Source organism: Erinaceus europaeus, chromosome 8 (genome assembly GCF_950295315.1).
Source record: "Erinaceus europaeus chromosome 8, mEriEur2.1, whole genome shotgun sequence".
Lineage (NCBI taxonomy): Eukaryota > Metazoa > Chordata > Mammalia > Eulipotyphla > Erinaceidae > Erinaceus > Erinaceus europaeus.
Window position 1 is genome coordinate 106,175,456 of NC_080169.1, and position 23,638 is coordinate 106,199,093.

Here is a 23,638-nt window from a genome sequence, read left to right on the forward strand (position 1 = left end):
AGAAATAAAGGAAAGAAAGAAGCAAAAATAATAATAGTAAAAGAAATTGCATTCCTTCTCCTCAAAACCCAACTTTTGGATTATGACACCATCATCTTTTTTTTTTTTTTTTTATCCCCAACCCTTCTTTCCCCAAGGTCTCAGTGAAGAGATTTCAGCGGTGTGGTCTCCAGAGACCAGTGTCATACAGCTAACAGTCTGTCATGGTCGGTCGGTAACCACCTGAGGGGACCCAGATTCTCAGAAGAGGCTCCCAGCCACATTCAAGAAACCACCTAATCTAATTATCTGCAGCCTCTGGTTTGTATCTTGAGATGCTTATTCCTGAGAGGGGATGGATGGATAGATGATAGATAGACAGATATGCAGATCAGATACAGGTTAGATAGACTAGATAGGTAGATATGCAGATCAGGTAGATAGATCAGACAGATTAGATTGGATAGATAGATGGATAATAGATAAATGGGAAATTTTCAGGATGAACTATTCCGCCTAATCTAATTATCTGCAGCCTCTGGTTTGTATCTTGAAGTGTATTCCTGAGAATGAATAGATAGATAGATAGATAGATAGATAGAAAAGGAAGGAAGGAAGGAAGGAAGGAAGGATAGATAGACAGATGGGTAAATGTAAAAAGATTCAGGACAAACTATCTGCAGTCTCTGGTTTGTATCTTGAAAAGTTTATTCCTGAGAGAGAATAGAGAGACAGATAGACAGACAGACGATAGGTAAATGTAAAGATTCAGGACAAACTATTCTGCAGACAAGGGCGCCAGAAGCAACAGGTATCCTTAGGAGGGGGAGGTCTCCTTGGGGTTCAATGTCCCGCATTTCTTTCTGCTCCATCTCCGGGGTGCCCACCCCCGCCCCGCCCTCATTGCCCCCCAAAAGCACCCTCTTCCCTCCAGCCCCCCTTGGGTGCTCAGGAGGGGGTGGGGGGCAAGAATCCGATTCAAAGTGCGGCCTGGGGGCTGCAGCACTTGCCAGGTCTCCACCACAGCGGCCTCTCGGGACCCCAGGCCCGGGCTGGGAGGCCTGCAGGGCGGCGGGGTCCTCGGGGTCCGCCCGCCCCCCACCGGCATCCACAGATCGGGGTCACCTGTATGTGTGCGGACACCCCTGGTCCCGCCCCACCTCAGGCCTGCAGGGTCGCGCCCCCTTAGCACCTACCTTCCAGGTCCCCAGGCCCAGGATGGGCATCTTGGCGCCGGTGTTGAGCTTGACGTAGGTGGCCATAACACTCGGGTTGGGCAGACACGGTCCAAAAACCATGTCTTCGGGGCGCCGGCGTGAGCCTTAAATAGCCGGCGTCCCCAGCAGGAGAGGCCGGTACGCGGAGCGCGCGGCCAGCAAAGGCGGCTTCTGATTGGCCGGTCCGCGGTGAAGCTGCCTCCGCCGCCGCCCGCCCTCTGGCTCCGTTGGGATGCTTCCCCCGCTGGGTCCTAGCGCAGCCGGATTCTTGAGGGTGGACTCGCTCCTCTTTCCTGCCCACGCGGCAGAAGAGACCATTCTAACGGACCAACCGCCCGCCCTAAGGGATGGAAAGTGAATGCTTTCCACAAAAAGGTGCAGACGTCTTAGGAATAAGTACACTGAGAAGGTATCTGGAGGACCTTCTGTTATTATTTTTTCTTTTTAAATTTAAATTTTATTTATTTAGGGCAGAGACCGAGGGAAATTGAGGGGGGAGGGGAGAGGGAGAAAGAGACACACCTGCTGCATTGCTTCACGACCTGTGAAGTTTTCCCAGTGCAGGTGGGAATCAGAGGCTTGAACCTGGATCCTTGCACAAGGTAATGTGTGCACTCAGCCAGGTTTGCTACCACCCAGTCTCTAAATGAATATTTTTCTATTATTTTCTTTTTAAAAAAATTGTAAAAAGGAAACACTGACAAAACCATAGGATAAGAGGGGTACAACTACACACAATTCCCACCACCAGAATTCTGTATCTCCTCCCCTCCCCTGACAGCTTTCCTATTCTTTATCCCTTTGGGAGTATGGACCCAGGGTCATTATGGGGTGCAGAAGGTGGAAGGTCTGACTTCTGTAATTGCTTCCCCACTGAACCTGGGCGTTGACAGGTAGATCCATACTCCCAGCCTCTCTCTTTCCCTACGGGGGGGGGGGGGGGGGGAAGGCTCTGGGAAAGTGGGGCTCCAGGACACACCGTCTGCCCAGGGAGGTCAGGTTGGCATCATGTTAGCATCTGGAAGCTGATGGCTGAAAAAAAGAGTTAAAATATAAAGTCAAACAAATTGTTGACTAATTATGAACCTAAAGGCTGTAATACTGCAGATGAAGATTGGGGGGTCTCCATTTTGGAGATAGCTAGTAGGTCTATTTTAGTTATATTCCTAAGGGCCCATGACTATACTAGTTTTTTTCCTGAGCCTGAAATCTACTATGCAGGTGGACCCAAGTTACCTGGGGAAATGATGGCATGGCTGGAAAAGGGGCTCGATAGCTAGATCAGGGAAGAAAGTAGCTCCCAAATTTGGGAAAGGTATATAAATATGGGCCCCATCGATTTGATCTGGGGCCCATATTCAGCTTAGGAGTCTACATAACCTCTGCATCCCTGTAGGTCTCAGCTTGCATTCTGTGGTCATGAGCAGGAACGTCCCAAGCTGCCCTAATTTTTAAGAGCGCAATAGGATTTATTTGGTGCTCAAATCCCATGTCAGTACTTGCCCCTCTTTCTTGTTTTTGTAATTTAACAAATTTCCTGACCTTAAAATGTACAAACCATACTGAATGGAGCCAACTTTGCTACTCTAAAATGGGATATCAGAGAAGCGGGTTGAAGTCTTTTTTCAGAATGCTTTTTGCCAGATTTGAGTTTGTTCAGTCTATTTGGGGACTCCAAGAACTGTCTTTGCACCCCCACTCTGGGTGAGAGCTGTGTCTGAGTAAGCTGGTCATTCAGCACATCATCCCCTCAAAGTCAGCATATCTTGAGGTTAGAAAGCCCTAGTATTTCAAGTTAGGAAATGCTAAATTAAAAGGAAAGAGGAGGAAGAGGAGGGAAAGAAAAAGGAGGAAGAGAAGAAGGAGGAGACGGGGAAGGAGAAGAAGAAGCTATCCTAACTGGAAATTAGGAAAACACATTCTTTCCCCAAGATAACCAAAGGAAAGTCACTGGCAGGGCTGTGAAGACAATCTTGGCTTCTTTCCAACAACTAACTCCATGATGCTCCACTCCAAAACCTGCTCTGCTCTTTCTGCTCCAGCACCCTCCAATATTTCCCCTAATCATGCAAGATTGGAAACCCCGTTTGCCAGGTAATGACTCAGGAACCAGCTCTCTCTGAACTCCATTCTGGTGATTTTCCATTTAGTGACTTCTAAAAAGTGGCCCCTAGGAAAAATTTAGACCAACAGACGAGCCTAAAGATTTTTCCATTTGGCATTTAAAAAAAAAAAAACCTGTTAAGAGGTAAAATCTGTTATTTTCTGTTCACAAATTATGGATTTTTAGTTTGAGTCTAATTCTGAGAAGCTGGTTTTTGATAAAACAGCAGCAGTGTCCTGATGTAGCTTCTTGACATCTTTGCTACCATAGAGGTTACTATCCAAAAGTTTAATCACTGGGAAAAATAATACATGTTGAGGGGCTAGGTTGATATTACAGAGGGATCATCTGTTAGGGACATGGACTCAATAAAAAGGATTTTGTTGTTATTTCTATGGTAATTAAGTGTAGAAGCTGCATGGCAGTATAACTGCCTATATATTGATTCTCTTGACTGGGTTATGAAATGTAACAAGTCAGACCAGTGGAACTTCTATAGCAACGATAGTACTAAGTTGGGATATATGATGCTGAGTCTCTTAATTGCCCTTTCCCTCTGTAATCTTTGTAAAGTACCATTTTGAACACTCACACACACACACACACACACACACATACACACACACATACACACACACTTAGATCCTTAATTCTTTTGAGAAACATTCTGTGAACTCCATATCAAGAATAAAAGAATACCCATTATGAGAACTAATTATCTCATCCTAAAGAAATAATTACAGAGGAAAGCAAATACATGTTGAATGAAAAATAGTTCTGTACACATAGAACAAACTGTAAATTTGCAAAAACAGAAGGAGAAGGTGTGTTACCATTAAAATGACAACAGTACAGATACAGAGAAAAGTACACATGGGCAGGGTGTTGACACACCCGGTTGAGTGCACATGTTACAATATGCAAAGACCTGGGTTCTAGCCCCTGGTCCCCAGCTGCAAAGGGATAGCTTTGCAAGTGGTGAAGCAGTGGTACATGTGTGTCTCTTTCTCTTTTCCTCTATATCTTCCCCTACGCTCTCTACGTCTGGCTGTCTATATTCAATAAATAAAGATAATAAAATAAAGTATACATATGAAGTGATTCTAAGGCAAAGTTGGAAAATAAAATTGTAAATGTAACATGATTGAGTGCATGAATAACAACATATATCATATGCATAAATGTAGGTAGTATTCAAAGCTCATGGAGAATACTAGTCAACAGATTATTCTGTCAGTAACCATACTTCATAATTTCCCATTTGCTCTCCAATTTCCATAGGCTAAAATAAATTCTTTAGCTTGACACTAAAGTTGTAAAATATGAAACATGAAAAGTTATCTGTGAATATATGAAAAGATATCGTACTGCATAACTTAAGAGGGCAAATGTTATTGCACATGAAGTGTAGCTCAATAAAGCTGTCAAAAGGGAGTCGGGCTGTAGTGCAGTGGGTTAAGTGCAGGTGGCGCAAAGCACAAGGACCGGCATAAGGATCCCGGTTCAAACCCCGGCTCCCCACCTGCAGGGGAGTCACTTCACAGGTGGTGAAGTAGGTTGGCAGGTGTCTATCTTTCTCTCCTCCTCTCTGTCTTCCCCTCCTCTCTCCATTTCTCTCTGTCCTATCCAACAATGACAACAAAAATAATAATAACTACAACAATAAAACAAGGACAACAAAAGGGAATAAATAAATAAAATAAAATATTTAAAAAAGCTGTCAAAAAACAAACACAAATGTCAAGTGCTATTGTGCTGCAGGTCAGGAGAAGGATCTGCTTTACTTAGTCATGCAGAGATTCAGCTGGAGATTCCCACTAATCTGTTTCACTGCTGTTCCAGTTCAGGTCTTCAGAATTTGACTTAGGAAAGCAAAAGCACTCTGGAAAAATCTCAAATAAGTGATTAATTGCTCAGGTCTGTAAGTGGCCCCATCACTTCCATCTACAATCAACTGAGCAGACTTAGACACAGGGTCTTGTCTCAATTCACTAGGCTGGCCTGTGTCTCATGTGCCCTAAAGCAGAAGAAAATGGGCACCAGAAGATTTTCACAAGAACAAACAGTTGAGAAATTTATTATGTATCAGGTGCTGTATTGAGTACTTAAATACATTACATACATAAATGTATGGTTGCCAGTAGTTTAATAACAAATTAGCATTAAATCATTTAGTATTCATAACCACCCTTTGCAGTGGGTACTATCATTAATCAATTTTTACAAATGAGGAGACCTAAGCACAGATAGGAGAATTGCCAAGACTTCATAGCAACTAAGTGATTTGGTCAAGATCTAAAGCCAAGGAGTTTGACTATAGGATACAATTTCCTAACCATCTATGCTTGTTACTTTTAGAGTATTTTCCCATGAGTAGTAAAACTTACATATAACACTTTAACACACACACACACACACCACACTTTTTTATGCCAGCAAAAGTATCTTTACCCTACTCCCACTTGTGCCTACTCTTATTCTGAAACCTTGACCAAGAAAATAACTTTGGATTGAGAATCCTTGAGATCAGTCCTTTGAAAGTAGGAAGCATCCAGGTAAAAGAAAGTGTGAAAATCAGTATAGGAGGATACTGGCTTCAGAACCTGTTACAGAGTAGGATGGAAGGTCCCATGTTGGGAAAATGACTTCAGTCTGTCAGTATTTATTTGTGTGTGTTTGTGAGATGAGGTTTAGTTAGCAAACATCATTGAGAGAACTGTCAATATTAACTTTTCTCACAGACACTGGTGAATAAACCAAAAGCAAGAAACAGAAAAAACAGGCATTCTCTCCATTGGAGCAAAGATATTCAGTAAACAATCCTGAATGTCATCCACTAATTTGTGGGTGGCTAATATATTTTAGATACCTCAAATACATAATCTGACTTTATCTTTACAATCTTCTGGCAAAAACAGTGGGCTCTATTCCTTTCTTGTTTTTCATGTTGAAGAAACTGAAGTTTGGTAATATTGTGTCAGAATGAGGAGGTTAGCAAATAGCGCTTCTTTAAGATTTTCAATTTATTTATGTCTTATTATTATTGCCACCAGAGTTGTCTTTGGGACCTGTGCCTGCATGAGGAATTCACTGTTGGGTGGAGGGCATGTTTATGCAAAGGGAGTCTCATGACTAAGTCTCCAAAATTTTATGTTCAATTTCCACCACCATCATAAGCCAGAGCTGAGCAGTACTCTGGTAAAAAAAAAAAAAAAACAATGACAAACTGACCTGAGTAGACAGGAACACATGAAGGGAGGCAGGGGGACCAGCTGACCAAGTGCAGTCTAGGAGCAAGAAGATGGTGTCTTGACCTTCTTCTTCTTCTAGCGTTTGCCCTTCTTCCATAGCCAGTCAACATCGTCAGGTTGAGCCTGATGTAAAGTTTCGAGACCTCCTTTGAATCTGGAGAGGTGGCAGTTGTTGACTATGTGGGTCATAGTCTGTCTGTAGCCGCAGGGGCAGTTCGGGTCGTCTCTGGCTCCCCAGCGATGGAACATAGTGGCGCACCGGCCATGGCCTGTTCGATAGCGATTGAGGAGGGCCCAATCATAACGTGCTGGGTCAAAGCCGGTTGACGCTTGCAGGGGTCTGTGATGAGGTGTTTGTTCTTTACCTCAGCTGACTGCCAACTCTGTTTCCAAGAGTCTGGAACAGAGAAGTTCATTGTAGGCGTAGGAGACCAGATTGGGTGACGAGACCTTGGGTGTTGTCATAGGTTGGGCTTCCTAGAAAGGAGACCCTGAGATGGGATCAAACATGCAAGATATTTTTTCAGGACATACTCTGGGCTTAAGATATTCAAAATAGAAAGGGCTGGAACAAAAGTGGGCAGAAGGGAAAGTCAAGCTGGAGGGCAAGTCCAACATCAGTCTTGGCCAACCCTACAGAAGACTGTGGTTTGAGAGTTGCTTATCAGGGAGAATCCTGGTAACAGTGAGATGCTTAGGTGGTCAGACCATGTCACGAAACTAACTAGATGTTAAATTGGGTCATCCCCTGCATGGGTGTGACCTTGGGCAAAATGGCTCTCTGCAAGGCGTTATCTAAGGGCTCTGAGAGCTGAAAGGTTTCAGCACACTCAGAAGCTGGGATATTTCACTAAGGTGTTCCTGAAGTGAATAGGAATGAACTGTTACCAGAGTGCTCAGAGTCACCACTGAAACTTACTGTTTTCTTCCGTTACTGTGCATTCTGAATTTCTGTGACTTCCAACTATGACCTCAGCAAGTCCTGGGGACCTACCCAGTGGTGTCACCAGAGATCAGGTGATAAAGTGCAGGAATAGGAGTTCGTTCCCAGTGGAATTATCTAGTATGGCAATCAGCCTGAGCACTTTTGCTTCCACTTCCTCTTCATTCAGGGATATCTATATGGTTCTGTTTGGTGATATGAGAGCCACGAAGCACCCTACCTCCTTTTGCTGGCCAAGAGCTAATCAAGGTGAATTATACCTGATAGGGTAGTGATTTCTTGTTTTGCTTACTGATTGTCATTGTAGAAGATGCTTCAAATATACAGCTAGTGGAAATATTTTGTTTTCAATTCTAATATCAATTTATTGAGTAAATGTTGAGTCATAAGATTTTTGTTTTCACAGATTTTTTCCACTCCCCTACCCCTAACTTTGATAACCTTAGTTATGCAGAATTCACTACCACTAAGTCAGTCCTACAAGAAATACTGCAGGGACATATGTAAAAGGAAAATAGTGAATTCTCTTTCTTTCTTACACACACACACACACACACACACACACACACACACACACACACACCAAAGAAATAGACAAAATAAGGAAACAAGGAAAATCAAACAATAAAAAGATATTCAGTTCAATAATTTAATGTGTCTACTTCATCTTTTTGTTTTGTTTTGAGGAGAACACTCCAGATCTGGCATATGGTAGTAGTGGGATTTGTTTTTCTTTTTTTTCAAATATTTTATTTATTAATGAGAAACATAGGAGGAGAGAAAAAGAACCAAGCATCACCCTGGTTACATGTGCTGCTGGGGATTGAACTCAGGACCTCATGCTCGAGAGTCTGATGCCCTATCAATTGCGCCACCTCCCGGACCACAGTAGTGGGATTTGAACCTAGGACACCAGAGCCTCAGGCATGAACTTCTGCTGCATAAACCACTTAGTTATTTCCCTACCCTGTATATCTTGATGCTCCATCTTTGTAAATGCTGGTTCTAGCATGCTGTGGCTTTCACAGGTTACTCCAGTGTTCTTTACCCAGTTGCTGGGTATTGTGGTACACTCTGAGCATTGTGGTGCACTCTGGGTATTGTGGTGCAGAGCATAACCAGTGACTTCATGGTCATGTGCTCACCATCACAGCACCTTTCTTGTAAAGTCTGATGCATGTTATGTGTAATACAGTAGTGAACAGAACACTCAGAATAGCCTCTTGTATTGATGTTGACAGACCCCATAGTGAAGAAATGAAAAATCAGGGCTCCAAATTTGTGTCTATTTCTGTCTGAATAGATCTGTAGCTTTTCTGGTGTATGAGGTACAGAATTTGGTTTGTGCTTGGGACATGCTGGAGCACAGTATCATATGAGGATTTGATACTGATCTACCTTGCAGGTAGATAGATATATGATGATGGATGAAATATTAGCATAACACATACCTTTTTCTTACCTCATATTTTGAAAATATGCTTCATACGACTGCCGAAAGCAAAAATAATCAATTTGCCAGCTACACACAAATGCATGGAATAGCTATAGGACTAGAGCATGGGATGTAGACTGGATGGAAGGAAGGAACTGAGAAAGAGAAGACTTTGATTACCTTGTGTGATGATGAACTGCAAGTGAGGTAAAGATCAGTGGATTAGAGATCTAAATGATGCCAAAGGATTGACGAAATCAAATGTCAGGATACATAGATTTGAGATTAGTGACAGTAAATTTATTGGTAGTAACAATCAAGAGAGAAGAACTCGTGCCAGTTAACCAAGTTATCAGAAGAACCATGAGCTGTGTGGATATGAAAAGTCACCTGGAATGATTACAGGTGTGGTAAACTCTGTAACAACCAAGGATGAATTGTTGTAGGGGGTTTAGGCCAAGGAGTCTTCTGCATCATATCTGGTCCACCACGTTTTTTGTTTGTTTGTTTTGTTTTTGTTTTTTTCTTTATTGGGAGATTAATGGTTTAACACCACGGTTTTGTTCCACAAGGGTTTGGGGAGGTCATAGTCAAACTCCATAAACTTTATTTAGGAATGAAGAATGAAGACACATGTAGAGACATGTGTGGGGTGGGTCTTTCAGACAAAATGGCAAATAGTTAACCAAGCTGGAGTCTTTTATAGACTAAGACACCTACTTTCTTCTTCCTTTGGAAGCCACACCTACATCTATTACTGCTTCCTTCTGTGGAGAGAGAAGGTACCACCCAGAAACAGGAGTGGTTACAGTTGTGGCTTAGAAAGGTGTAGGTGGGGTTTTGGATTTAAAAGGTTTACCCTTTGAGCTTTTGGGTTCTCTCTTTACAGATCACCATGTGACCACAGTGTAAGTCTCTGTTCTCTTTCTCTCCCTTTCTTCCTCTCATGCCCTAACATGTGAATGTTCTCTAATAAAAAGTTTAATGTTCCCAGAAATCATGCTCTCCAATTATTTGCTGAGAGAAATGCATGATGAACCTTTAGAATGGGGGGAAGCAAGCATCGACCTTCCCTTCCCCCTACTTCCCCACAAACACTTTCTTATAGGATATATTCTTCCTTTTTCTTCCCTCTGAGTAAGGGGGGCGGGGGGAAAGGGCTTGATTTCCTCCTCTGGCATTCTCCAAATTCTCTTATCAGTGACTGAGCCAAAAACGAAGGGTCCTGCTAAATAAGGTTCAGGGTCTTCTGACCCTAATAATCTTCAACAGAAAGACCCTGAGGTCAGTAGATGGGTCAGTGGGGGGTTATGTTTTGATGACATGTACTTGAAAGTACTTGTGATATTAAGAGAGAGAATGTACTGAAAGCTGAAATATCTAAGAGGACAGTTGCCACACTTTTAGACTCACTTAGCATAAGAATAGACTTAACCAGTTGCCTCTCAAAAGAACTGTGTGGGGGGAAATAAACTGTCCTCCAAAAGTTGTGTATTTTTACTTTATAGCAAGTTCTTAAAATGATCATTCAAGGCAAAGTTGGAATATAAGGGCAATGAGGATTGTTGTCAGCAGTCTGTTGCTAAAATTTCAAGAGCCAGTTTTGGGGTGAGAGGAAGAGGAGTTCTGATTTACATTTCTGTGGAGTAAATTTTCCCCTTTCTCCCTGTCTCCCCCGCTCCCATGTCCCTACAATTTGCTTATGGCTGCCTGGCCTCCAGGGCCAAGAGATTAGAATTTGTCAAAGGTGGTGCCCACCTCAGGTTCAAAAATGCAGCCTCCAGAGGTCTATATTCATGAAAAGCAAAATTGTATTTGGATATGAAAAGAGACATATATATATATATATATATATACATATATATATTTGCCTCCAGGGTTATACATTGCTCCTAGTGGCCATTTTTAATTTAATTTAATTTTTTTCCCATTTTATTTGTTAGGACAGAGAGAAATTTAGAGGGAGACATAAATTCTTTAAACAAAAGAATACAATGACCTCACAGAATCAGAGCAACATTAAAAGAGTTAAAAACAGGCTAAGTGGAGGACTGAGTATGCCTGGGGGCGGGGAGGGCCTCCTGTCAACTCTGAGGAGGCTCCACATTTCATTATGAATTTCAAGCACTCTGCGAAAATCCTGAAAGAAGTCTTGTCTACTGCTGCAGGCATCATCATTTTCATCAGAATCAGGGCTTTGACTAGCCTTTGAGTCACAAGATTTTGTCAAGAAATGGGAGCAGACTCCCTAAGAAATACTCACTGACTTTGCTGAGGTCTTCCTGAAAGCATGCAATGAATCTCCAGGCTCATTTCTTCTTTTGTTAAAAGCAAAGGCCACTGTCAAAACAATTTGCCAGCCTTGATCATTTATGAGAATGAATGAAGTGCAAGTTACTCTACCTAGTTTTATCTGTGAAGAAACTATAGTTGTCAATTCAATAAGAATTAATTGTATGCACACTTCAAAGTTTATTATTCTTTTTAATGTGCATTTTCCCAAGGAGATGTGCGACTTTCTTTCAGATATTCAGTGATGAGACTGACCTGTCCAGGGTGGATGGGCTCCCTATGGAGCTAAGTTGCCCTAGAGCCTGAATACCCTCCTTTACCCCCTCCCCCCCCCCACAGACTGTTGACTGCAAGATTCCAGAGTCAGGTGGCTTCAGGGTTTTTTTTTTTGTTTTTTGTTTTTTAACATTATTGACTTCATCTGGACTACCCACATCCTACCACCACTGAGATAGCAGCTGTTTCAAACAACCCAGAATGCGTATTGCTCCAGTCAAGGTTCCTGTTATCGTCAAATAGGTATTTGGCAATACACCATCTTTTCTCTTTGATGACCCATATGTCCCCTTTCCCTCTTAACCACCCTTATAAATCCACTAGACCCTAATTCCTCAAGGGACCAAGGCTCTATCTTTCCCATAGATGTTATGACAGCTAGGATGAATACTCAGAGTCGGGGCTGGTTTTGGTTTTACTAGAAGCCCTGGGTCCCAAACACCAATTTCTCTTGACTCATACTTGTACACACAGACATGTCTGATTCAGATGTGGAGTGTTGAAATCCTTAGTGATTTGGACAGTTTATAGAGATTTTCTGAAAAACATCCTCTCCCACCTTCACCTTGGTTTCCTCCGTTGCATCCAGGGACGCTCCAGATAAATGAATGTTTCCTCTCCCCACGGTGTTAGATGTCTCTCTTTATTGCCAGTTCACCTTACTATAGGAAGCCAGCCAAGCAAATTGCTATGTGGAGTCACAAAAGACTCCCTTTTGTGTTGTCTTATCAATCTTTATTTTTTTCCTTACAGATATTTATTATTGATTTTTTTATTGAGGGGTTCGTGGTTTACAGTTCAGTCTTTTTTATTTCTTTTTTCTCACTACTCCCATCACCAAAGGTCTATGTTCCCCTCTCCATCCCCTTAGATAATCACTGCAGATCTCCACAGTCTTAGATATAGGTTGACATTTCTTTTTCACATTTGTATGTTCAATTCTCTGTGTCATGCATATGAGTGAAACCAATTTATCTCTATCCTTTACCTTCTAATTTGCTTCATTAGGCATAATTACCTTAAATTCCATTCACTTTATCCCAAAGGACACAGTGAATCTTTTTATTGCTAAGTAATACTCCGTTGAGTATATGTCCACTAACATTTTTATCCAGTCATCTGTCAAGGGGCATTTTGTTTGTTTTGAACTTGTTGCTATTGTGAATAAAGCCACTGTGAATATGAGGGTGCACATATCTCTTCAAATCAGCCTTATATCTTTTGGGTAAATGTCTAAGTGTTGGGACTATGTGTAAGCCTGATAGAGCTTAGGGAGAACCACCCCCGTCCTTGGATGGAGGTCTGAGAAGATAACCTCTTGGTAAGTCTCTCTCAACCAAAGTGAGCAAAAGGGGGGAAACTCAGACTTAGTTCTTTCCTTCTCAACTCTCAGGCCCACAGAAACCCCAGTACTTCCCTCCATTAACTGCATTCATTTATTCAAAGTCACCTTCTGATCACAGAAGAACACACCTTATCACACGCTTCATCACACACCTCAGACCCCAGACAAGAGAAATTCCAAACTATATGGCCTTTTGATATCCATCTTCTCTCTGTCTCACCCTACGGGTTTAACTCCTATGCTTCTCTCAGATAGCTTTGGATAATTAAATTGCTTGTGTCATGGAGAATAACTGTCTTGTATCTCATCAATTCCTGTCATACCAGCCCCCTACCTTAGGGGCATGCTGACTGTTAAGAAACCTGTAATTTCTGACATATTTCAGTAATAATTCCCTTCATTTGTTTTTCTATTTAACTCATGTCCACCTTGCTAATAAAGAAGTTCTGAGTTCTGAACACACTGGAGAGCTCCCTGGTGTCTTTTGCTTCGTGTCATCCCTGTCGTGAGCGAGAAAGAACCAGTCCATTACCTTTCCCCTGGAGATCACCCTGCCAGAGAGACACGACACCTAAGAGTGGAATTGCTGAATCATAAAGTATTTCCATTTGTATTTGTTTGAGGATTTTCCATCCTGTCCTCCATAATGGCTGCACCAATTTGCATCCCACCAGCAGAATAGTAGAGATCCTCTTTCTCTCCACATCCTATCCAACACTTATCTTCTCTTGTCTTATTGATGGAGCCCATTGTCACAGGTGTGCAGTGGGATCTCAATGTGATTTTAATTTGCATTTCTCTGGTGATGAGTGAATTGGAGCATTTCCACCTATGTCTGTGGGCCATGTGTATCTCTTTTTCAGAAAACTGTTCATATTTTTTGCTCATTTTTGTTCTTTTTATTTATTTTTTGAGCTGTATGAGTTCTTTATAGATATTTTATATCAAGTACTTGTCTGAAGTGTAGTGTGAAAATATATTTTCCCATTTTCTGGGTTTCCTGTTTATTCTCATGGAATTTTCTTTTGATGTGTAGACTTTTAAATTTGATATAGTCCCATGACTTTTCAAGGATTTTTTATTCTAGGTCAAAATATTTGGCCCAGCTAATTGATTTTCTGTTCTAGCATGGCCTGAGCTCAGTACTCTCTGGAAGGTGGTAAGTGCTGGCCTGAAGATGACTTTCTTAACTATAATATTATTGTCCAACTTTTGAAATTCTGTAAATGTGAACAGAACTTTCTTAAAGTTACTTATGTCCAGGCATTTTTTTAAAATTCCAAGTCTTTATGGATCTTTGTAAAATTAGTATTCTTGTCTCTCTCTTTTCTAACAATTATATTATCTTTTTATGTCATACATAAGACAAAATGTTAGTAACCAAAACATACAAAGAGCTCAACAAACTCAGCCACACAACCAAACAAATAACCCCATCCAAAAGTGGGAAGATTATATAAATAGAATATTCATCAAAGAAGAGATCCCAAAGGATAAGCAGATGTACTAAAAAATGATCAACATCACTATCAGAGAAGTTCAAATAAAGACAACAATGAGATGTCATTTCATCCCTGTGAGAAATGATAGTAATAACAAATGCTGGAGAGATTTCAGGGAAAAGGAACCCTCCTGCATAGCTAGTGGGAATGGAAATTGGTTTAATCCCTATGAAGAACAGTCTGGAGAATTCTCAGATGTCTAGAAATGTACCTACCCTATGACCCTGTTATTCTTCTAGTGATATATCCTTAGGAAATAAACATAGCAATCCAAACAAATCTGTGTATACCTATGTTCATAGAAGTACAGTTTGAAATAGCACAAACTTAGAAGCAACCTAGATGTCCAACAACAGATGAGTGGCTAAGAAAGTTGTGGTATGTATACACAATGGATGTATACACAATGGTATGTATACACAATACTCAGTTATTAAGAATGATAAAGTCATCATCTTCACCTCATCTTGGATGGAGCTTGAAGGATGTGGCATGTTAAGTGAGATATGCTGGAAGAGAAAGATGAATATTAGATAATCTCACATATGGGCAGAATTTAAGAAACAGAAACATAAAGGGGAAACACAGAGTAAAATTTGGATTGGGTTCAGTGTATTGCACCAAAGCAAATAACTCTGGGGAAGAAGGAAAGAAAAAGTGTTGGGGAGAGGGGAAGGACTTTCAGGTGTCTCATCTCACCAAGACAGATGTCTGCAAAAACACTTGCACTCCAAAATTAGGTCCATCATTATGTACCAGGACCTGAAAATATTTCTTTTACAGACTTTTCTCAAACTGATATAAAACTGGGATCTTTCTCTTCTGAGCTAATCATTATCCCAAGAAATTCCACTATCTTATTGTCATATGCTCTCAGAAAGATATATCATTCTTCTACCATTACTCCAGTCATCTGGTGAATCTAGTGAATGTTGAGGCGGGAGTATGTTATGTCCCTAAGTCTTGGGATATATGGGTACAGAAAGTGACTGCCACTTGTAGGCTTGCATAGGTTCCTGACCCAAGGTGTAGGCAAACCAATTGTTTTCTCTGCTGTTTCCTCCTTCCCATCCTCCTAGATGAAATGTCTCTTGAGATTCTAACTAATTCATCTATTTATGTTAAAACTGAAACTCTATTGGAGAGATTCTCTGAACTTACTGTCAGTATTAAACTTTAAGACATCTTAGTGTTTGCATTTACTTGATTGCTTGAAATGTACTGTGTTAAAAAAAGTTTTTTAGATTGGATTGTGGAGGAGGAAAGAATGTGACTGGTATGAATAAAGTGAAAAGGGTAGAGGGAAAATATAATGTGGTTTATGGATAAATCAGAAGGGACTCATACATGGGAAGTAAATTGAATGTGTGGAATCTTAGCTGTAGTCTCTAATATTAATTTGAAAAAAGTCATGGCCATAAATGTGAAGCTTATCCAGTGCATGGTCACACCCTAGGCTTGTTTGGCTCTTTGTTGAGTTTAATATGTTCACGCAATAATGGGAATGCAGTGGGAGACATTTCTAGTAGCTGAGCACTAGAAATGTTCTGGGCATCTGCTTATCTGATGAAGAGGATGGAACCATTTACAAGGTCAGACTGTCTTTGGTTCTGTCCAACTCTACTAAGAAGTTTCCAATGGAGGGAATGGGGCCACAGAACTCTGGTGGTAGGAATGCTGTGGAATTATACCCTTGTTAGCTCATAATTTTGTAAATAAAAATAACTATTAAATAAATAATGAAAAGTAAAATTATATCAATAAATAAAGTAATAAAAGATAGGGATGGACATTACATAATGCTCAGAGCATAAGTCACCTAAGAGGACATAACAGTTATTAACTGTACCCAATGAGGGGCCATCTAAATATGTCAACATCTGCTGGGAGAGCTACAAAAAAATACATCGATAATAATACAGTAACTTTAGGAGACATTAATATGCCACTTTCTCAAATAGACAGAACATGAGGCAGAGAATTAATAAAAAAATACATATATAACTTAAATGAAGAGATGAATAAACTAGCCTTATAGGACATCTTCAGAATCTTTGTTCCCAAGAAACTGGAATACAGATTCTTTTTTAAACCCACATGGAGCATTCTCAAGGATGACCACAAAGATATAGTCAGTAAATTCATGAGTATTGAAATTATCCCAAGCATCTTCTCAGACCATACTAAAATTAAACTTACAATAAACAATAAGCAGAAAATTAAAAAATCCAAAATATGAAACTCAGTTGTATACTATTTAACAACTATTAAATCAAAGAGGAGATTAAGAAAGAAATTAAAATGTTCCTATAAATAAATGAAAATAAAGATATGTGCTATCAGAATACTTGGGAACAGCTAAGATAGTGCTAAGAGGGAAAAATCATAGCCACACAGACACACATTATGAAACAATAAAAAGTTCCAATATAAACCCTGACTGCACATCTCAAGAAATTATAAAAATAAAGGAAATTTATGCAAGTAGAATGAAATAATATTAGAGTAGAAATAAATAATATCAAAAGTAAAAATGTTATACAAAAGATCAATGAAACTAAGTTCTGGATCTTTGAGAGGGACAATCTTTGGCCTAAACTCACTAGAAAAATGGAAGAAACTGTAGATAAATAGGATTGTAAATAGAAAATGCCACAATAGACACTGCAGAAACCAAAAGCATCATATGAGGTATCTATGATCAATTATATGCTAGCAAGCTAGAGAACTAGGAAGAGAGAGAAAATTTCCTAGAAGCATATAACCTTCCAAAACTTAACCAGGAGGAACTAGACAACATTAATAGACCTATCACAACTAAATAGACTGAAACAGTCATTAAGAACCTTCCAACAATAGAAGTCTATATTCAGATGGTTTCACAAATGAATTTTACAAAGCCTTTATGGAAGAGCTAATACTTACATTCTAAAGCTCTTCCAAACTGTAGAGGACACAAGAATACTCCCTACAACTGTTTACAAAGCTAACATCACTCTGATACTAAAGCACATAGAAACAACAAAAAAGAAAACTACAGACCAATATTTCTAATGAAGTTAGATGCTAACATATTGAACAAAATTCTAGCCAAGTCAGACACAGAAGCACATTTAAAAAGATGTACATCATGACCAAGTGGAATTTATCCTAGTGATGCAAGGTTTGTTCAATATACATAAATCAATAAATGTGATCCACTATATCAACAATAACAAAAAACCCCACTAATTATTTAAATTCATAAATAAAGCCTTTGACAAGATCTAACACCTTTTTATGATAAAAACACTACAAAAAAAGGAAATAGATAGGAAAGTCCTAAATATAGTTGAGTCTATATACAGCAAACCTACAGTCAATATAATACTTAATTGTGAGAAACTGAAAGCATTGCCATTTAGACCAGGTACTCAAACAATGCTGTCCATTATCATCATTATTCAACATAATGTTGAAGGTCCTAGCCATTACAATTAGGCAAGTGAAAATAGTTACAGGAATGCAGGATGGAAGAGAAAAAGTCAAATTATTACTATTAGTGAACCATATGATAGCCTACATAGAAAATCCTAGAGAATCCATCAGGAAGCTCCTGGAATTTATTAACCAATATAGTAATATGGCAGACTAGAAAATAAATATATAAAAAAACTAGTGTTATTCCTCTACGTCAGAAGACACTAAGAAGAAGAAAATATTAAAACTTAATCCCATTTGCTACAGCAGAAAAATAAATATCTAGATATACATCTAACAAAAAAGTGAAATTTTATATATGAATCACTATTCAAGAAAATAGAGAAAGATACAAAGCAATGAAAAAATATTCTGTGATAATGCACTGGAAGACTTAACACCATCAAAATTATTCTATTCAGAGCCATATACAGATTTAATGCAATACTGCATCCCCAAGGGCCCACCAAATTTCTTTAAATAAGAGAATAGAACAAAAGCTATAAAAGTTTATCTATAATTAGTAAATACCTATTGATAGAATCACCAAAACAATCCTGAGAAAAAAGAAGACAACTATTGTGGATTCACTCCAGGTCCCTTGACTCCATGGCCTTTGGTTGGTGGAGGTCAGAGCAGCCCCTGGGAGTCCAGGGGTGACTCCATATGATGAGGACAAAGTACACAGAGAGATAGTGGACAGTCAGTTCCAGGAGAGCCTCTGAGGGTCATCTCATTTATTGGGGGAAAAAAAGGCAAGCAGATATATCCATAGTTCACGGAGAAGGTTGAGGCAATCATTAACCAAAACACAAAGCAACACAATGTATAGTCACATTTGACATACAAACTATTTGATCACAAGTGGAAAGTTACCATACAAGGCCTGATCATGAGCTTCACTATGCATATTTCTCTGGCTTGATCATGAGCTTCACAATGCAAATTTCTCTGTAAATTACAGGTACTTCAGGGCAGGGGGGAAGGGAACAGTTGAGTAACAGGACATTTGCGGTGGTTTTCAAGTTTGGCCATACACAATGTACAGTAATTCATGGCCTTTGCTTTAAGGGGGGGAGAAGTGTCATGTGTAGACAAGTTCCCCCCATCCAGGGGTCTATCCATCATTAGTTCACGAGGTTAGGGGGACCTACCACTGCCTTGACCTGGAATGGGGAGTGCTTGGGGTCTACTCGCTCAGACTCTCATGGAAACAATGGCCTGGACTGTGGGACTATGTGAAAGCTTGGTAGAGCTTAGGGGAGCTCTCCCATCCTTGGATGGAGGTCTGGAAAGACACCCCACTTGTTAGCCTCTCTCCTTATAGAGATAAGCCAAGAGGAAAAGTCTCCCAGACTCAGTTTCTCCTTGTTAGTCTCTCAAGCTCACAGAACACCTACTGCCTCTCATACTTAGTTCATTCTCCTGCTAGCAGACTAAGTGGCTTCTTGCTTCAAAGTTCATTCAAAGTTCACACATTCATTATAACTTCACCTTTTGATCATATAGGAGAACATACTCTATCATACACTCCTGCCAGTACCCCGGCAGTGAGACCCCATATTCTATTTCCTTGTGACTTTTGATATCTGTGATTTACATCAAGTTTTATTTTTCTCCTTCTCTACCTCACCTTATTGGTTTAACCGCTATGCTTTTCTCAAATATCTTTGGATAATTAACTTGCCTGCATCATGGAAACTAATTGTCTTGACCTTTATGTATCTCATCAATTCTTGTCATACCCACCCCCTACCATGGGGGAAGCTGACCTTTAAGAAATCTGTAATTTCTGACATATGTGAAAAATGTTCTTTGTTTAACTCAGTATAAAAGCCTGTACTCATCTCCAAATAAATGGATGTTCGTACCAGAATATCTCCTGATGCCTCTTTCAATTTCATGCAGTCACTAGAACTGGTGAGGGAGGGTCAGAGGCTTACTCCATTCCCTCCCCCCCCCCCGTTGGAGCCACCTCACGTGAGCACAACACTGAACTTGCTGGACATCGGGCCCACTACCCAACAAACTATAGGCATAATGTTTCCATATCTTAAGATATTAAGGGTAAGACTAGTGTAATCAAAACTTTCTGGTATTGGAACAAAAAAAAAAACCACACTGACTAGTAGAATAGAATTGAGGGCCCATAAAGAAGCCCCCACACCTATGGATACTTAATTTTTGGCAAGGGGGACCAAAATATTAAATGGAGAAAAGAGAGTTTCTTAAATAACTGGTGTTGGGAAAATTGGGTTGAAACATGAAGAAGAATGAAACTGAACCACTTCATCTCATCACACACAAAAGTAAACTCCAAATGGATTAAAGATTTTGATGATAAGCCAGAAAAAAAATACTTAGAAGAGAATATTGCCAAAATTCTTTTCAAACTAAGTTGCAAAGGCTTCTTCAATAACTAAAATCCATTTACAATGGAAATAAAAATAAAACAATGGGATAACATTACATTGAAAGAGATGTTACAAGGCAAAAGAAATCACCACGCACATAGAGATACACCTTATGGAATATGAGATCTTTTTATGTCATACATCACTAATAAACAAAATAAGCTTAACAAACTCAGCAAAAGCAACAACAAAACAAAAACAAACATATGACCCCATCCAAAATTAGGAAGATGACTTGAACTGATGATTCATCAAAGATAGAATCTAAAGTGTCAACAGACATATGAAAATGGCTCAAAGTAAGCGATTATCAGAAAAATGCAAGTAAGGACAATGGGATACTACCTTATTCTTTTAGGAATTGTCATACATCAGAAAGGACCATAACAACAAATGCTGGAGAGGTTATAGGTAGGAATGCAAATTGGTCTAACTCCTGTGGAGAGCAGTTTGGAGAGCTCTCAGAAAATTAGAAATGTACCTGCCCTATGATTTGGCAATTTCTCTCTTATAGATATAATTTACTAAGGAATCAAACACATCTATCCAAAGATATATATATATATATATATATACATATATACATATATGTAGCCATTTTCATAAAATCACAGTTGTATTAGCCCAAACTTGGAAACAACTTATGTTTCCAGATAAGTGGTTAAGAAAGTTACGGTATATGTACACAATGAATACTCCTCAGCTATTAAAAATGGTGAATTCACCTTCTTAACCTCATCTTGGATGGAACTTGAAAGAATCATGTTAAGTGAGATAAGTCAGAAGAAGGATGAATATGGGATGTTCTTATTCATAGACAGAAGTTGGAAAACAAGAAGAAAAGGGAAAAGACAAAGGTGAACTTGGACTGGAGTTGGTATATTGCACCAAAGTAAAAGACTCTGGTGTGGAGTGCAGGGATCAGGTCCTGAAACATGATGGCAGAGGAGAACCTAGGGGTTGAATTGTTGGAAATACAAGAAATGTTATGCATGTATAGACTATTGTATTTTGCTGTTGAGTGTAAACCATTAATTCCCCCCCAACAAAGAAATAAAAAAAAGTGACAGAGACAGACACTACTTATTAGTCAATACAACAGGAAGGCATAGCCATCACCAATATATGTGCTACCAAGTAAATAAAACAAGTACTTACCGACCTTAAGGGAGACATCAAAAGCAACATAGTATTAGTTGGAGACCTCTACGTACCACTCACAGCAAGAGACAGATCATCAGGACAAAAAGTCAACAAGGACATAGACTTTAAATACAGTTGTAGGGGATAAACTTAACAGATATATTCAGAACTTTTTATTCTTCAAAAAAAGAATATACACTCTTTTAAAATGCATATGGAGCATTCCCAAGGATCAACCATGTGTTGGGACCCAAAGAAAACCATAATGATTATGAGAATACTGAAATAATAAAAAGTATCTTTTCTAATCATGAAGCGGTTAGGTTAGAAATCATCCACAATGGAGTCTGGCGGTAGTACAGTGGGTTAAGCGCACGTGGTGCAAACTGCAAGGACTAGTATAAGGATCCTGGTTCCAGCCCCCGGCTCCCTACCTGCAGGGGAGTCTCTTCACAGGCAGTGAAGCAGGTCTGCAGGTGTCTATTTTTCTGTCCCCTTCTCTGTCTTCCCCTCCTCTCTCCATTTCTCCCTGTCATATCTAACAGCAATGACATCAATAACAACAACAATCTTCTTCTAGTGTTTGCCCTTCTTCTGTAGCCAGTCAGCAGCATCAGGTTGAAAGCTGTCAGGAGCTGCTTGTTGCTGGCTTTGAAAGTGACTGGGATCAGACAATAATAACTACAACAACAGTAAAAAACAGGGGCAACAAAGGGGAAAATAAAAAAAATCTACAAAAAGAAAGAAATACATTCAAACTATGAAGACTGAACAATACACTTCTGAATAGTACCTGGGTCACTGAAGAAATAAAAAGAGAAATTAAAAATTACTTGAATAACAATGACAATGAAGAACTATCCTAAGAAGGAAGTTTATAGCAATACAGGCCCATATTAATAAGCAGCAAAGATCTCAAGTAAGCTACCTAAAATTACAACTGAGCCAACTAGAAAAAGGAGCAACCAAGAGACCTAAAAGTCAACAGGAGGAAAGAAATAGTCAAAAGCTGAGCAGAAATTAATGAAATAGAATTCAGAAAGATGATCCAAAAGATTAATGAAACCAAGTGCTGATTCATTGAAAAGATAAGTAGATAAACCACTGGCTAAGCTCACAAAAAGCAAAAGAGAGAAAGCTATGATAAAAACAATAAGGAACAAAGAGATGAAATTACAACTGAAGATGGGGATATAAAAAGAATCTTACATAAATATTATGAACATCTCTATGGAAATAACTTGGACAACCTAGAAGAGATGGATGCATTTCTAGAATCATACCACCTAACCTAAGAGGAAGTAAACTAGCCAACCACTAGTTTAGAAATTGAATCAGTAGTCAACAAACTACTCAAGAATAAAATCCCAGACCCAGACAGTTTTACTAACAAATTATATAAGATTTTCAAAGAAAAACTGACTCCTATTCTCCTCAAGCTATTCTAGAAAATTGAAGAAAGGGAAAACACTACTAAACACATTCTATGAGGCAAACATCACTTTGATCCCCAAATCAGGAATGGACTCTACCAGAAAAGAAAACTGTAGACCTATATCCCTGATAAATATTGGTGCAAAGTTCCTGAACAAGATTTTGGCAAACCAAATCGAACAATATATCAAGAGAATGATTCACCAAGACCAAATGGGATTCATCCCTGGGAAATAGGGATGGTTCAATATCTGCAAATCACACAATGTAAGTAATCATATTAACAAAAAGAAATATAAAAAAGTCAAATGGTTATATCAGTTGATGCCAAAAAGGCATTTGACAAGATCCAACTCCACTTTATGATAAAGACCCTCCAGAAACTGGTAACAGAAGGATCATTCCTCAACATAATAAAGACCATTTACTACAAACCCACAGCTAACATCATTCTCAATGGGGAAAAACTGAAAGCTTTCCCCCTAAAACCAGGAACCAGAGAAAATAGGAACTGGACACTATTATTCAACATAGTTCTTGAGGTTCTTGCCACTGCAATCAGACAAAAAAGAGATATCAAGGGCACACATAATAAAAAGGGAGAAATCAAACTACCACTGTTTTCTGATGAGGACCCCAAATACTACACCAAAAACTACTGGAAATAACTAATAAATTCATTAGAGTAGCAGGATACAAAGTCAATACACTTAAATCTGTGGCATTTCTGTATACAAACACAGAGTCTGAGCAAAGGGAAATAAGAGACTCAATCTCACTTATAATTGAACTTAAAAAGATAAAATACCTTGGGGTGAATGTCACAAAGGAAATGTAGGGCTTC

General features: G+C 39.4%; 1 protein-coding gene across 2 annotated transcripts in view; it reads right to left on the reverse strand.

Moving 5' to 3' along the window:
- Nucleotides 1–23,638, reverse strand: part of LOC103116617 (aldo-keto reductase family 1 member B1) — a 97,999-nt gene that overhangs the window by 20,226 nt on the left and 54,135 nt on the right. The window contains exon 1 of one of the 2 annotated variants that reach the window (XM_007526545.3): nt 1,176–1,356. The exons of the other annotated variant lie outside the window; for it this stretch is intronic. Within the exon in view, the coding sequence (XP_007526607.3) occupies nt 1,176–1,277 (102 nt within the window). The 5' untranslated portion in view covers nt 1,278–1,356. Of the gene's footprint in view, nt 1–1,175; nt 1,357–23,638 lie in introns of those variants that run through there. 2 annotated transcript variants of the gene reach the window in all.